The 13,771-nt window shown below is 45.2% G+C and overlaps 1 protein-coding gene across 5 annotated transcripts; it reads left to right on the forward strand.

Annotated features, from left to right (window-relative positions):
• The first annotated feature begins 897 nt into the window (after positions 1-897).
• Positions 898-10,779, forward strand: LOC142575519 (uncharacterized). Of its 5 annotated transcripts, none has more exons than XM_075684935.1 (6): positions 898-1,043; positions 2,352-2,500; positions 3,553-3,665; positions 6,161-6,234; positions 8,302-8,373; positions 10,498-10,779. In XM_075684935.1, exons 1-6 carry the CDS (start codon positions 989-991, stop codon positions 10,719-10,721), a joined length of 687 nt encoding a protein of 228 aa, XP_075541050.1. In that variant the 5' UTR covers positions 898-988; the 3' UTR covers positions 10,722-10,779. The 5 variants fall into 5 exon arrangements, with proteins under 5 accessions (XP_075541050.1, XP_075541052.1, XP_075541051.1 ...); XM_075684937.1 differs by having other exon boundaries at positions 908-1,043; positions 2,357-2,500; XM_075684936.1 differs by lacking the exon at positions 898-1,043 and adding an exon at positions 1,313-1,449 and having other exon boundaries at positions 2,357-2,500.
• The last annotated feature ends 2,992 nt before the right edge of the window (positions 10,780-13,771 follow it).

Raw genomic sequence — 13,771 nt, forward strand, 5'->3', positions numbered from 1 at the left:
GAAAGAACTGCTTGAAAAAAAGTAATCACGTTACAGAAACAAAAGACAGCAGGTGGCTTTTTCTCTTTCTTATTCCGTTTCATACATGGCTCTCAACGCTACGAAGGGTTGAAAGAGCTCTCTGACTGCTCGCATCCGCGACCAGAAATAATGTGCCACATAATAACCAAAGATACTGGCATGCGTCATGTACCTTGACATAACATTAGGTCTCATACTATTATGCCGGAAAACATTATGTAAGCAGTTCATGGAAAGCGTCGCAGATCTGAACTTATCTGCCACAGAACGCGGAGGGATACGTTGCTGCCTAGAGCGACCACAGCGCACCTCCTGCGCTCGCGACCAAAATGTAGTACGTGCACACTGGAAGCAGAAAGGTTCACAAGTAATGCATAATTCGACGTGAGCTTACGTCCACAAGTTGTGATAGCAGTATGTGAAGTAATTTATTCCGTAGATGGAGTCGCAAATCGACAACGATTGCACCACGAAAGTCGCGGAGCTATACTGCTATGACCGGACTACTTGCCTTACTTCGGCAGAGTTGCTATTCTAAGCAGGAAACGTAGTAAAAATAGCATCGAAATACGAACCAACGCATACAGAGGAGAACACGCTGATAATTATGGCTTCAGCGCATCGGCGAGGTAAGGATAGGGAACCTCCGGAGACTCGAAGAATGGTTTTTTGAAGCCTTTGTCTTCCAGGAACAAAAGCTCTGGGGAGCCATCCAAACATGTTAAAAATGTCCTTTCTAGAGAAACTGGGAAATTACTGACAAAAAGAAATGAAAAAAAAGCAACAAAAGTCGCTGTCACGATATGAGTAGGCAAAAGCACTAAAGAACAATGGATCCTCCAAAGTTAGCAGTCACGTATTAGAGAAGTATTTTCCGCAGATTCGGAAAAAGAAATATTTACGAGAACTGCCAGGTCAGATCCGAACGCAAGAATAAGAAATCTCCTTTCTGTGGCCTTTATAAGTGATGAACACGTGGGCGTTTAGTCCCCACGATTTTCATAGAAGAGCGTTTCTTCAGGGTGAGTGTGCATTGGATAGGCTGGTACCTGACCTTAAACCGGCATTTTATCGAACCAATATGCTAAGGTCCTCCCGTTAGTTCGGTCAGTAATATAAAGAATCACTCAGTTACTGAAAATAGTTCGTTCGATAATTTCGTTTAAATGTTCGCTTTAGTTCCCCGAACGTTGCAATCGCAGAGATGAAGCCAAGTTATAACCAAGTCCTATCCCTGAGCAGAAGTTCAGAGACTAGCACCACCACTTTCGAGATATCAGTTCTCAAAGTACGCTACGACGTGCGTTGGCGTTCCAGTTAACAGTTTCCCGAAAGTACCTCTACAACAGCTGGGACGTTCGTGCAACGCTACCTGCCACGTCAATGCACATTTTGGCAATTTTCGGGCGGACGAATACCTTGAAAGAGGTGCAAGTAATGTGATTTCTGCTACGCAACGCTAGTGCACGGCTTCGATAACGCAAATTAAACAAGGTAATCAATAATTAAAAAAACCTAATCAGTGAATCTCTTTATTCATCTACCTTTGTGATTTCATATGCAGATGATTTCCGCCTGTTCCGAAAATCTACTTGAAGTGCAAGCGGAACAGCGCTATCCTTCGCCGATGATTCGAAACAACACTTGTGGGCGGGGAGGGGCATATTCGCAGTTGGTTGCTTTAGAGTGAGGCGCATTGTTCGCCGTGTTGGCATTTGTGAGAGTGTAGGCAAAGCGGGTGTTGTATGGAGCGGTAGAAGTTTGAGGTGGAGGAACGTGTTTGTTTGAAGCTGTCGCCGTAACAACGGCTTCTTAGCGTGTTAAAGGTTTGTGGATAGGTTCGTCGAGCGAGTCTGTAGTGTTCGCTGGAGTGGCGAGCCTGCACGACTGCTCGGGCGGCCGGAGTTACTGCCGATACCAGAAAACGAATAGTTCACGACGTGCTCCTTCAAATCCTCGTGTAGGTGCTTCGCACACTGGTCACATTGGTCTTCTTCATTGATATAGTAACAATACGGGGTCGTTGGTCAATGTATAGCAGTAACTGATTCGCCTATTACGTACACGCGTAATCTACGAATCCAAGTTAACTTTCTCTTAAGTGTCCATCTAGGAATGTGCTCTATATGGTATCGCTGATACTTTCTCCTTTCCCATTGCCCCGGTGTAGGGTAGCCGACCGGACGTTATTCTGCTTAACCTCCCTGCCTTCTGCTTTTCTCGTTCCTCCTCCTCCGCCTCAGCATCCTCGCGAGATAGTATTTTCTCATGGTGCCCATATCAATCCATTCGAACCTTAGATCGGCAATGCTCGTTCTCTCTCCCTCAAGTGCAGCCGGACATCCGGGGACCTGGAGCCATGCGCGTCGCCTTGGCAGCGTTGGCGGTGATCGTTGCCATGCAACTGGCACCGTCAGTCCAAGCCAAGAAGCCGAAATGCAAGGTGCTCCATAATGTGATGCACGTCAATTGGAAGAAGGTATGGACGGGTGAACAGTACAGAGGTCAGGCATGCTGTTAGCAGAACCATCTTTTCATTTGTCATAAATACATATTCATATTTATTACATTTTCTTTACATTACTTCTATTACTGTATCGTTAGGCTTCATATTTCTGTAAAACACACTGTATTTTTCATTGTTCTTAATATGCAGAAGAGCCAAATTTTTGTTACAGATAACTAGATATTCCTGCTTATGATTATTTATTCTGATATTACTGTATAACGCTGTTTGTAATATATATCTAATTGTCTTCTATTTATTTGCACTTGATCCCTACGAATTGTATTTCTTGACGCGTTTTTTTTCTTTCGTTTTGTTTGTTTGTTCGCCCTCTACTTGCTGCTCTAATACTCTTATGCACCCACTAATGATAGGAGGTCCCCCTGGCAGTTTCTCACTCTGGGACCTCCTGGTGCTGTATATAATATGTAAGCCCGTTTCTTGTACACGCAATAACAATAAACTTGAACTTGAACTTGAACTTGCGCTAGTTACTTGTCGCGCGCTTTGCTCTGAATCGAACTACTTTAACGATTAAGTAAGTGTACGCACTACGCTGTCGCTTGTAAGGGGTCGTTCGCCGACTCTGCCGTACGTCTGATATGCATGCACTTGCAAGCCAAGATTTTCAGCGCGCAATGTGATTAATTTCATCCTATAGGCGGTTGGTGAAAGCCTTTGATTAATTCATTTTTTCCCCTCTCATAATGGTCTGTCATTCAATTGTTTTTTCTTTCTTTTTATTTTTGTTTAGGGCAAACATTTTTAGATGCTAAGCTCTTCAGTAGCAATACTTTTCATTTTGTAATGTTTTATTTCTTTAACACCACTTGCTCTACCGCTACTGCTGCCATTTGTCACCATTTGCGGGACTCGGCTAGCACGCGCGAAACTTTAACGCGGCCAAAGTGGTAGTTGTAACAGTAGATCGTCATATGCTAAAGCTATACAAATATCACTGAGTAAGAAAGCGTGGCTAGTCTCGCAGGACACTGCAACGTAGGGCATTTGCGTTGCATTTGCAGTTCGCGCGAAAGGAGTGGCTGGAAGTGCTTCACTCTCGCGACCGCTTTACGGCGTGCTTGTCGAGGGCGTACTTTCCCAAGGCGGGAATGGTGCACTATCGCAAGAAAAAAGGGTAAACTTGGCTTTTTTCTTTTTTTGTTTTGATCACTGTCGCCGCCTGATAACTTTGCCTTTTAATGCACGAGCACCAATTTACGCGAAACCCATTTCTGAAGAAATATTATGAAACTTTGAGAAAAAATGTGCGTCCTTTGGGAGCTTACCTCGCCCCCAACCATCGTCACCTATCTCGCGCGAACCCACCTTCTTTAACCCTGCGCTCCCGGAAATTTCGGGCCACGAACGACTTGCAGTTCTGTCAGCGTGTCATAATTGTAGTATCGTTACAGACAACGGAAAAACTTTTTATTGGAATGACGAGGTGTATACAGAAACGGAAGGCACTCGTTATGTTTTGTGAAATTAGCTCTACCTCCTGAGAACCACTAGATCTGCAGCAAGCGTACTATAATTCCTATGCGTTCTCCTTCGAATCAACATCGAGCGTTAAGTTTGCATTTCTCATTTCTTTAATGCGTTGGCTTTGATTGGCAAGCTGTAGCCTTTTCTGTGTCGACACTTCTGTAGTGTTGCCCACCCAGCTTCGCTGATCTGCCTGCCGGCCAACCAGCACAGCGTGCTTAGGTATGGCAGTGAATGTGTGTCCTTTGAAGAGGCAGTAGAAAAGTATTATTCTCGTACTATTATCACCACCGTCTCACCAACGCATATCATGATAATAAACTTCCCTGCCATTTTCTTTTTCATTTATCCTGCCACCTGCTCCGATGGAGCATTTCTCTCCCCGATCCCCTTCCCAATGCAAAGCGATGCAACGCAATTCGTATATGTAGGTTGCTGCAATGTGAAATAATTTACACCCTATCATGAATAAGGGTGTAAATGCCTCTATAACTCATACCCCTGCACCCTTTTGAAGGGTGTACATTATTTTACAATTTACACATATAGGTGGTCACACATAGGTTGACTGAGTTATCTACAGTAAGTTATGGAGATTTCGCTCTCTCCTTCCGTCGCAACAAAGCGTTTCCGACAAGAACGCATCGAGCGCAGGCTGGTTAATTGAGAAAGTGCACGAAAAGCTGACGACGATTACTGTTAGAGGACAAAGTAAATCCCGTAGGCGTAAAAGAAGTTTCCAGACTGTGGATGTGGTTCATCTGACGCGATGTTCGTGTACACGCATGCCACGCATGCAGTGTAGCCTCGAAATCACGCTCATCGCACCACGAGGCACCTGCCGCATTTTACGAACCCGTTCGCCTCTGGCAAATTGATATCACTGCGCCATCAAGCGTTGAGTTGAGAGGACGTAATAATAATAATAATATTTGGGGTTTTACGTGCCAAAACCACTTTCTGATTATGAGGCACGCCGTAATGGAGGACTCCGGAAATTTTGACCACCTGGGGTTCTTTAACGTGCACCTAAATCTAAGCACACGGGTGTTTTCGCATTTCGCCCCCATCGAAATGCGGCCGCCGTGGCCGGGATTCGATCCCGCGACCTCGTGCTCAGCAGCCCAACACCATAGCCACTGAGCAACCACGGCGGGTTTGAGAGGACGTAACTACTGTACGCGCGATTTGCTTGCAAATGCCGCCTAGGTACCGCCAGCAGGGCCAGATGGCGTTACCATTTGTATACACAGTCGTGCTCATGCTTAGGCATAACAATTATTTAGCATCCAGCATTAGGTGAGCTTCAGTATTTATTCTACTACACGTGATCGAGAGGCTGGTAAAACGGTAGATAAGAGTCAAGTTGAAAGATTTCAAAAGTAAATAGGCGATGTTAACCCTAAAAGAAGATATAGTACACCAATGATGTACGGATATAATTTGGGAAGTGGCCAAAGAGTATGAGTGGAGGAGAAAGTAGCAAGGAAATGAACGCTGATAATACACAAAGATGACTAAAACTCCATACTAGTCGACAAACAGTGATAGGCCGTAACCGCATAGGCTGCGCCTGTAGAAAATCCACATATTTCGAAGCAAGAAATTGCAGTTTCCCTCACAGTGCCGAGCAGTGATTCGATAAGTGGCGCAAAACGCTATGTACGCAGTATGCCTTGCACGTCCTCGCTTGGTAGCTGTTGGAGTAAACGGCGGCAGATGTGCGCGAACAATATACTTTCGATCACAAAAAACAACTTCTCAATAACTTGTCAAAAAACTTGTGTGTTCTTCATGTCGCCCTGGTTTGCGGAGGTTGTGCTCCCTGGTGCTAGGCGAGTGGAAGAACACAGCTTCATTTTTTCTTTATTTTTTTTTTCTGGTATCATGTTTATCGCTTCGCATCGCTGGCGCCGTTTAAATTCGTTCATATCTGTGCCGCTTTATAGGAGGTCAACTGTAATACAGAGCGTGGCGTCAAGCATTCGTAGCTCTCTCGCTAAAATATCATTTTCTGCTTAGCTTCGCAGCAAGCGCATTATTTTGCACAGCAAGAAAGTAATATCGGCGAGTGTTGGACTCAGCTAAGCGGCGGCAAAGTCGTGGGTGAAGGTTTGAACAGTGCCTGTTGAAATTTTATGGCAGACCGAAGGCAAAGGGAGAGAGGTCGAAGCATCCGTTCAAAGTCCACCAAGGCGACATATTTATCTACAGAGACGGTGAGTTGAATTTGTACCACCTTCACGCTGAATCAAAGACCAGGGCCAGATCATCGTAGAAAAAAAAAGAAGGAAAGCTGGGTTACTTGTTTGCAGCAGTCAAAGCAGGAGAGATCGAATGCGTTTCTGTCGTTCACCTCTGTGAGCAGCGCTAACCGACCCCGTACGAAATAAAGTTTAGAGAAACCAGAACCTTGGTTTAAAAAAAAAAAACATCACTACGAAGCGCTGCCGAAGCGTCTGGCTGACCGACGCTTCTTTATCGATACATAACCATTGCCGTCGCGTGAGTAAAATTTCAAGGTTTACTGAAATCGAAGAATTTCTATTTGTATGCTTTAAGGCCCATGTCAAATCGAGAACACTAAGGAATGATGTTATCGAGGTCAATTTGAAGAGATGAAGGGCCAGCAGCATCAGGGTATCTTTCTATAAACCACGCAGTATTCTGCGAACAAACTCAGCTATTAAGATGGCACTGCATGCAATTAACATAAAAAAGGAAGCAGTAGAGAAGCCAATTTAAAGCGGAGCTTTGTGGTACTCCCGGAACAACTGGAACGTCAGGGGAGTGAGACTCGCTTACAGTCACGTGTTTGATGCGGTTCGAAATAGATTCGTCGCATCAAGTTCAAAATAAAAGGATCAATGATGCGGCGACCGTGTTTCAGTATAGGAGTGGGTGGTCAATACAGACCAAGCTCAACGAAATCTTCGGCTGCATAATTTCGTACAGTGTATACATAAAGAAAACTCGGTGTGAAAAGTTTTGCGCTTGAGAAACGAGTGGACGCAATAGTAAAAGCGCGGAAAAAGATTTCCTTTCGATACATCAAATCAAAATAAAAAAAAGAATTTAAGAGAAAAGCCAACGGCACCGTTGCCGCTCGCCCAAAAATGACATAAAATCTGGAGCAGTAAGGTTTTGCGCCGTCTCCTGGTATTTCCGCCGTATTAACCACCAGATGCGCGTGTCGTCTGCTTTGATGCATACTTAAGGGCGGCTAAAATTACAGTTAGTCAATTACCAGCCTAGATTACCAGATTGCTTAAATACTGGTATATCCATTTTCCTCCGACGAGAACAGCTCTGTAAAAATAAACAAGCTCCTAAGGTGCTGTTGCTGGACGAAGCCTCAGACGATGTCACTAACAGCTGTACCACTACAGCCCACGTGTCCTATTGCCAGGCGTTCATTTAAAAAATTCATTGGTTACGGGGTGTCTTCTTTTCTTTTTTTCAGCTGCACCAAATTTTTAATAATTGCCTGAGAAGATAACATAATTCTAAACCTTGATCAATATTGCTCGATGAGGCGGCCATTATTCTGCGAGAAATCAATACGCTTAATTGAATAATGAAAACAATTACGCTAATTGTATTTTCAGTTGATTACTTTGTGGAGCACATTTCAATCTACGAATTTTAGCTAGCGATTACGCAAGGTTTATCAACAGGGAACGAATTATGAGGATGGCACCGTTTCGAGATATGCGCCGTCAGACTTGAGGTAAAAATACACGGTTTTCCGACTTACCGTTTACAAAAAAAAAAAAAAGAACGCTGGTTAATGCATTGAAGCATAAAAATAATTGAAACGCCAGTGCATTTCGGCGGGCACATTGAAATTCGATATCATGAAACTGTGGTGCATTCCTTAGGATTCATTCCAAGTGGATACGCATTTCGAATTCAGAGGCAACAATTCGAATATCGATATATGTGCCTTAATGTAATCAATTAAGAAAAGCTAATTAGAATAATTATGTTACTTACTGAAATAAACACTTGGATTTCTCGTAGAAACAATGGCCGCAGTTTTCAGTAATTTAGGTCAAAAGTTAGAATTGTACTATATTGCACAGCAATTTCTAAAAATTTTGTGAAGATAATAATAATAATAATAATAATAATAATAATAATAATAATAATAATAATAATAATAATAATAATAATAAACACTCTCTGTACTGACAAGCTGGAACTTACTATCATCCGATAGATGTACAACACAGCGTGCAAGGGATTTACAAATTTTCTTCCCCTCTCTGTTTCTTCCCTTCAAGAGCAACAATTTGAACAGTTGATCGCGTCGGATAGTCAGACCTGGGCTCTGATCTACCACTGCTGGCCGGACGGTGAGAATGTCACAAGATAAGCAATCTATAGACTTGTACGCACTGACATTATCCTATCACCAGATATGTCAGCCTGCGTCTAATATCTTTCGGCAGTTTGAGATTCGGGCTTCGTGTCCGCTCAATCGAGCGCCTCTTAAAGCGCCAGAATCAAATTAAGAAAAAGGCTAAGTTATAATGCTTGGGCACCACAACTGTCCCAGTCAACTATGAATTCTCACAATTTGTAAAGAACTCGGGAAACTCTCTTTGAAGCTCTCTCGCCCTGAGTTTGAGCTTCAGTAATTTAGTACTCCTGTTTGATTTTTTTTCGATATTGATACGAACAGATACGGTTAGGTTCGCGCCTGAAAATAGTACACCACTCACGGCACGCAGCATGAATAAAACAGCCTTTATTCATATAAAAGAAATACATCGTGGTTCTTAACGCACTGGTGATTGTTAGGTGCAAGTAAATGAAGATAACAAAGGACTGAACGAAAGTCTTCCTACCTCTATGTACAAAACGCAAGAAAAAAACAATACATACTGGTTACCATAAATGGTGGATTAATTACATACTATCCGCTGGATAACATCATCAGTAAAAGAATCTAAAGGGCATGCTGTGCTTGCCATACGGAAGCTAACCAACACGAGAAAATATACTTATTTGCAATGAACCTCTTGCCTGCTACCAGCTAAGGGAAATGTGCGCACAAAATTGTACGGCGGTGTAAATCAGAGTTCCACTAAACACGAGAAAACAAGCACTACAGGCCGATACCTCAAACAACCTATTCAAAAACAGCATTTTTTCCCCCTTGATGCTGCAATGCTGTAGGCTGTCTAGTTCTAATCGCCAGCGTGTCTGTTTTGTCGCGCTTGCCTTGTCGCGATGACTAACGCCACCATCTCGAAGTCCACCTTCAGAATGTTCTCTGCTACATACAAAAATTAATAATAATATAATTAATCAAAATTAATAAGTAATAAGCGATAAAGTTAAAAACGCAGATGAATTACCGTTTACAGAAAATTAATCAAGTCACAGCCCGCGATAAATTTCCACACAGCTTTAAGAGGCGATCTTTGTTTACTACGGCACGACGAGGGTCCTGGCATACAACGCAGCAATTCCTCTCAACTGCGATGTGCGGATCAGTTGTACTCCACCATGAATTCTTGCACGAAAACAGATTGCATGATACAAATGATTATTTTTTTGCAAACTGCATGGAGTACTCCTCCATGCGGTTTGCGCTTCGGGAAAATGTGGAATCCCAAAGTATAGCGCTAAACAGAGAGGGACAGACATAAAAACTATACAACGCACTGCGCAAACGTTCAACTATATATATCCATTTAGACAGGCGTACACACATATCTATACGACCATCTCCCGCGTGCCCACCGGGACGTGGCCACCACGTCAAAGATGCCACACGTACAGTCCGTGTCACGCTTGTGTAGAGCGCGGAAACCGCGGCCTGCGGGGCAGCTCAGGTAAAGCCCCTTAAACTTCGTAAAGTGGCAACCCGCTCTGAAGAATACCGCCTCCTCCTCGCGCGCTCTGGCCTGGGCCGACGCTGCGTCGCTATTGGCCTAATAGCATCACGTGGGCCCTCGCGCCGTGCATCAGCGCCATTTTTGCTCGAGAAGCGTCTACGGAGTGGCGCGAGGAGCGCACGTTGGCGCCGTTGCTACGCTCGAGCAGTGTAGCCGGGCCCCACGGTCGTGGAGGGAGCGGGAAAGAGAGGAGAAACGAGAAGGAGTGAAGGCGGGGGAGGAGTGTGTCGCTACTTTACGTATTTTAAGGGGTTTTAAGCTCAGGAGCCAGCCAGCGACCTCTAACGGATACTTGCTGGGCCCAAATGCGGCTGCCTCCGGAGCGTCCTGGAGGCAGCCGTTCACGCGCTCTACACAAGGGTGACGCCGACTGCACGTGACCGCTCTAGAGAGCCATTTCAATTACAGATGGTGATGCGGAAACAGTGCCGATACGCTAAACGTGTCGTTAAAATTTTGAATATTAGCTGCATCGATTAACCCACGTGTTGGGCGGCTCCCTGGATCTGCCCACCACACGGCGCTCGGAAAGAAAAGTGCGCAAACTGTGCTAATACACATTCTTACTTGCAGCGTCCGGGGCTCACTTTGTGTTGTTGGTCACGAGGAAGCACGGCTGTTTGGAAGGTCGCGTGGTCGCAAAAGCAATGAAGGCCCTCAGGAAAACAGGCTACAAGAAGAAGATCTCGTGGAAGAGATCTGGCTGCCTTCCTCAGGGCAGTGGAGATTTAGGCTCCGACAACAAAATATACATCAATGTCACGATGCTTCCACTCGAAATAGAAGGCACACTGTAATAATTTTCACCGTTTTCTTTAAGCGAAATTTAAATAAAATAAATACATGTATCTACCTATAACACTGACGGGCTATTCCTTTCCTGGCAGTAGTAGTAATAATATTAAGAAAGCTCTTGTGGAGTAAAATATAGGATAACGTCACGGGACCGGAAAATCAAGAGCGGAGTTAGGTAAGAAACTGAGTGAAGCATCCGTGTAGACCTAGACACACTGGAGTATGGAGAGACAAAAGGTGAGAACAGGTTGCACCCCACCATGCTATGTCCTAACACGTGCGCGTATGACGCGTTCCAAACGCGCGCTCTTCTCAAGGAATGGAACGTATCGATTTAAGCCAAATGAATACGATTACTTTCGTTTCCGCCCTCTCCAGCTTGTGCTGCATCGCCATAATTTTGGCTCTTACGTTTACATTAGGCTAAGTGACACCCCTTCTGCGACTACAACTGTCATGTAGACTTTCCCGGGGGGAAACAACGCTGCTGCGTCGCCTGTGCTTGGGAGTGTTGTTTACGAAACGCTTGCTCCTACCGTGCGGCAATGGTCCATAAGCCGACGTGTGATTCCTGGTGCGACCACACCGTCGAGCGCCCATTGCGCAGCATCTGTCCTCCCTACGACGTTCGTTTCCTCTCTCTGCGGACAATTTTACGCCGACTGCACTCGATGCCGTTCTCTGAGTCGAGGATATTCGGACTGTGGCCGCATCCATCACTGGCACAAAAAAGCGATTCCTGCACTAGTGCAGTACTTGTAAGTGCTGCTGACCGAGAGTGAATTTCCTTTCCCTTTATCCTCTGGTAGCTTCAACACTAGTTAAGGAGGGAAGGCGCTTAAGGTCCGAAGTAGGCGCCCCTCGATGATTCGAGTGCGCGGTGGCGGCGCGAAGGAAGAGCCGTTGTCCGACAAGGTGACGCTTTATTCAAACGCCGAGGCGCCCGTCCGAGTCCAAGCCCGAAACTCCCTGAACGCTCCCCTTCAGCTCGGACCGTCTACCCATTTGTCCCTAGTGAGGGTGCAGATCTAGTGCCTCTTCTCCAGCGCAGCCACTAATCCGATTTCTTTCCACGCGTGGGTGTTTACCGCGTCCCCTCTTCGCGGAACCCACCTGCGATGGCCGATGCAGCACCGTGTGAACACGTCCTTGCTGTAGTCGCCTAAACTGGGCCACACAACAACACCAAGGCCAACTCCCTAACCTGGAAGTGACTCCAAGTGACCACTTGTAGTGCTCCCATGCATTCTCCCGCGTACCCTCAGTGCTCACTCTCTTCCTCTTTTCCTCTTTCTGTTTCCCCTTTCTCTTGCCGCCAGTGTAGGGTAGCAAGCCGGACGCTCGTCTGGTTGACTTCGCCTGCCCTTTCCTCTTCTTGATTGCTCTCTCTATATGCCACCTTCAGCGACCAAACGCATTGCAGCCTCACATATAACCCTTTCGAGTGATTGCGTTTAGTGGGTATTTTATTCTAAAACTTCGCTTTCGCGTTTAATTCTATTATGAGGTTGAAGTGTGCGCGGCCAAGCCAGTAAACGCGGTTGACTTCATGCAGTCGCTGACTGAGTTACAGTTTGTATATCTTTTCAGCCTTTGTGTGTACTTTCGGGCAATGCATGGGCGTTGCGTGCGAATAAGAAAAAAAAAACAAGGCTACATGGCCACCTGAAAGAGTCCACTTGCGCCCACGGTAGAGTAACATCGCTAAGCCTACACGAAGCGATAGCATTCAGCACATGCACGGTAAGAAACATCCCAAGATACATCCCCATAGAAATGCGCGACATATCCGTGAAGCTACGAGAAAGGAATGTCACCTAATTTTACTAACGCTTTCACTTGAAGCAACCGTGTTAACACTATAAAAAAATTGCGCAAGAACCTGACGGACGCGTAAGCTTCGCCTCGAAGAGCGAAAAGCGATAGCATTCAAAGGTCCCTGACTGCTTCTCACGCTTTCCGGCAACTGCAGCTTATGTAACTGGGATGTTTACCAGGAAATTCTGGCGGCTAACGCTTTCTGGTAGGAACGCGGCCCCTTGCGTGGGCCGACGCGGGCGGTAGTGCACAACTGGCGCCAAAAAGTATTACATCATCTTCAGGTTTCTGTGATTGTTTCGCACTTTCAATATCTAATACCCGTGTCACACGGGCACATTTGGAAGGCCTTCCAGTCGACGGCCTTCGAAACGCCAGAACTCTATCGACTCAAAGGAGTTGTCGCGCTGCTACACGGCACTTTTGAAAGGCCGTTGAGTGGTTCCGGCGTTTCTCGCCAAATTGTGTGGCGTTGCGTATCTTTATTTTCGTTTTCATGTTACAAAAAGTTAAACAACATTAAAACCACTTAAAATCACTATAATTTCTTTTATGTTTGTTTATACATTGCCTTACATATATGTTTAGTTTTTAAGTTGTTGAGTAGCGAAACTGCGGCAACGAACTTTGCGTCGCTGCACGTCGCTGTTGTCGAGAGTGTGTGTAGTTCGCGCATATCAAGTGGTAAAAATACTTTATTGAATAATTGATAACACTCATATATACTATTTTTAGAGCTTTTTGGTTTGATTTGTTCTTTCTAACCGTGAGTTGGAGCACACTGTGAACGAGAGGGCATGTTCGCGCTGTTTCCGTTTCCGTTGCTCAAAGGCCATCGAGATTTCGATAGAGTTGTAAGGTGCTCCTTTGACTCGATAGACTATTGACTCGGCGGCCGTCGAAACCGCCCGTGTAGCAGCTCGAACTTGACCTTTGAGTCAACTGACTATCGGTTGGAAGGCCTTCCAAACGCCCGTGTGTCACGGGTATAAGTCTGAGAAGACTTAACATAAAAGGCACGCACTGTCGGTGTTATCTGTTTCGTGACACTTGTTTGTGGGCCGTCATTCTCGAAATTACCAGGAATAACTCCGTCAACAACGTAAGACAAGGTATAAGCAACTGCAGTGGTGGAATATGATCTGGTAACATAACCCACGCATACCACACGTTATATAGCAAGGCGCGGCATATGCATGTACCTCAATGTATTAGACCATCAGAAGTATTCAGT

The sequence above is a fragment of the Dermacentor variabilis genome, chromosome 3, assembly GCF_050947875.1.
Source record: "Dermacentor variabilis isolate Ectoservices chromosome 3, ASM5094787v1, whole genome shotgun sequence".
NCBI lineage: Eukaryota > Metazoa > Arthropoda > Arachnida > Ixodida > Ixodidae > Dermacentor > Dermacentor variabilis.